The 2,016-nt window shown below is 48.3% G+C and overlaps 1 protein-coding gene across 1 annotated transcript in view; it reads right to left on the reverse strand.

Annotated features, from left to right (window-relative positions):
* plcg1 (phospholipase C, gamma 1) overlaps nt 1–2,016 on the reverse strand; it is a 15,590-nt gene that overhangs the window by 11,672 nt on the left and 1,902 nt on the right. Inside the window, exons 2-3 of the mRNA XM_025059164.1 lie at nt 1,559–1,846; nt 477–629 (exon numbers count right to left, since the gene is read on the reverse strand). Of these exons, the coding sequence (XP_024914932.1) occupies nt 477–629; nt 1,559–1,775 (370 nt within the window). The 5' untranslated portion in view covers nt 1,776–1,846. The remainder of the gene's footprint in view (nt 1–476; nt 630–1,558; nt 1,847–2,016) is intronic.

Consider the following 2,016-nt stretch of genomic DNA (forward strand, 5'->3'; position numbering starts at 1 on the left):
GACACTGACACTGATGCTGACACTGACACAGACGCTGACACTGACACTGACACAGACACAGACACTGACACTGACACTGATGCTGACACTGACACAGATGCTGACAGACACTGACACTGACACTGACACTGATGCTGACACTGACACAGATGCTGACAGACACTGACACTGACACTGACACTGATGCTGACACTGACACAGATGCTGACAGACACAGACACTGACACTGATTTTACTGATCATTAGTAGGAGAGCGTTTTATTTTGAAAAGTCAGCAGATTCAGTCCTGACCACCAACACTTCTTGACCGATGACTTTAGTCAAAGTAAAAAAGAGTGAATGGTCAGAGAGCAGAGGGAGGAGCGGTCCACTCTGGTCCAGTTACAGTTCTACTGCAGTTCTACTGCAGTTCCACAGCCCTCAGCCCGAACCCAAACCCATCTGTCTGATGGACACTGTGTGTCCCACGGCGTTACCTGCCAGGCTCAGGGATTTCAGTCGGAACTCGGTGCCGTACAGAATGACAAAGCAGTGACCCTGGTCCAGCCGCGCCGCCGAGTCCTCTAGGTAGCGCTCAAAGTCCCGGGATTTCTGTCCAGGTCGGATCTCCTTGATCTCTCGAATGTCAACTGTGGAGACGGAGACGGGAGGACAGAGTGTTCAGGACCAGAGGACAGAACAAGAAGCTGCACCGAGTGTAGTACTGAGTACTGTTCAGTACTGTCACCAGAAAAGTCTCCATTTTCATTAGCAACAAAATGAGACACACACACACACACACACACAGCCCTCTTCCTGTCCCTAACCCTACATCCTGAGCTGTTGTTGTGTACTACCATGTACTGCTTCTTCTTCTCTGACATATACAGACTGTGGACGTCTGTTGACTTCACTCAGAGTCAGTCTGTTCTGTCAGTCATTCTGGAAGTTTCCTCAGAAACAAGCAGGAAAAAAGAGATGTCACAGCAGGAAGAGAGGAGGTTTCCTGTCTCACACACCAGCACTTCCTGTCCCACACACACACTGTATATCTGCTGTTACTGATGCTGAGTGTGTGTGTGTGTGTGTGTGTGTGTCAGTCAAACTGATCATCTACCTGTCCCTGTACAGCCCCGGAGATAATAGTTCAATAAAGAAGTAAAAGTCACATTTTTGGCCATAAAGTATTTTGCTTTACTATCAACCGCTAACACTGTCAACCGCTAACACTGTCAACCGCTAACACTATCTACACACTAGTGTGTGTGTGTGTGTGTGTGTGTGTGTGTGTTGATGCCTGTGGTGTCCATTTTGATTGTCAACATTTCTGACTGTTGGTCCAGTTCGTAGATTCGAACGTTTAAAGACATTTTATCTGCCAAGAATTATTGACTGGAAATGTTTGAGATTTCTGCTTCATATTAACCTCTGAACTATCACCGTCCAACCAGTGGACCAACAAGGTGTCAACAAAGATGATGTCACATGACCGTCTTCTCTGGACGCCTTCTGAACTACAGCCTTGTTCTCCACAGACTGACCAACAGATGTCACCGTTGTCTTTTTTTTTCCGACTTACTTTCTCCTTCTATTTTGTCTGTGCCCCGAGTCCAGATGATGGTCCTGGTCTCCAGCTTGACTTGAAACGTCCGTCTCTCTGGCCGCTGAGACTTCTTGGAATAAAAGAGCGTCAGCACCGTGCCCACCTCCAGGTCTCGGTACAGGTTGTTCATTTCTGTGTCGTTGTCCATCCACGTAACTGGGCCGTTGGAAAAGAAGCTGGAGGCCCCCGCCATGTTCACCTCCTCCGTTTGTTGTCCGTTTCCTGTCAGAACAATCTGCTCAGTCCAAGCCTACAGAGGGATACCTACAGTGGAGGAGGGGAGGAAGAGGGTGAGGGGGTGAGGAGGTGGGGGGGGGTCATGAAACAAAACTTCCCCTTAGGCTTTGTTCACATGTTGTACCAATCTCAAGCTTCAGCTCCGTCTAACACAATCAAAAACAAGGCTGTATTTCCACAATGTTTCCAGTTGGGTG

This window comes from Cynoglossus semilaevis, chromosome 10, assembly GCF_000523025.1.
Source record: "Cynoglossus semilaevis isolate Cse_v1.0 chromosome 10, Cse_v1.0, whole genome shotgun sequence".
Taxonomy (NCBI): Eukaryota; Metazoa; Chordata; class Actinopteri; order Pleuronectiformes; family Cynoglossidae; genus Cynoglossus; species Cynoglossus semilaevis.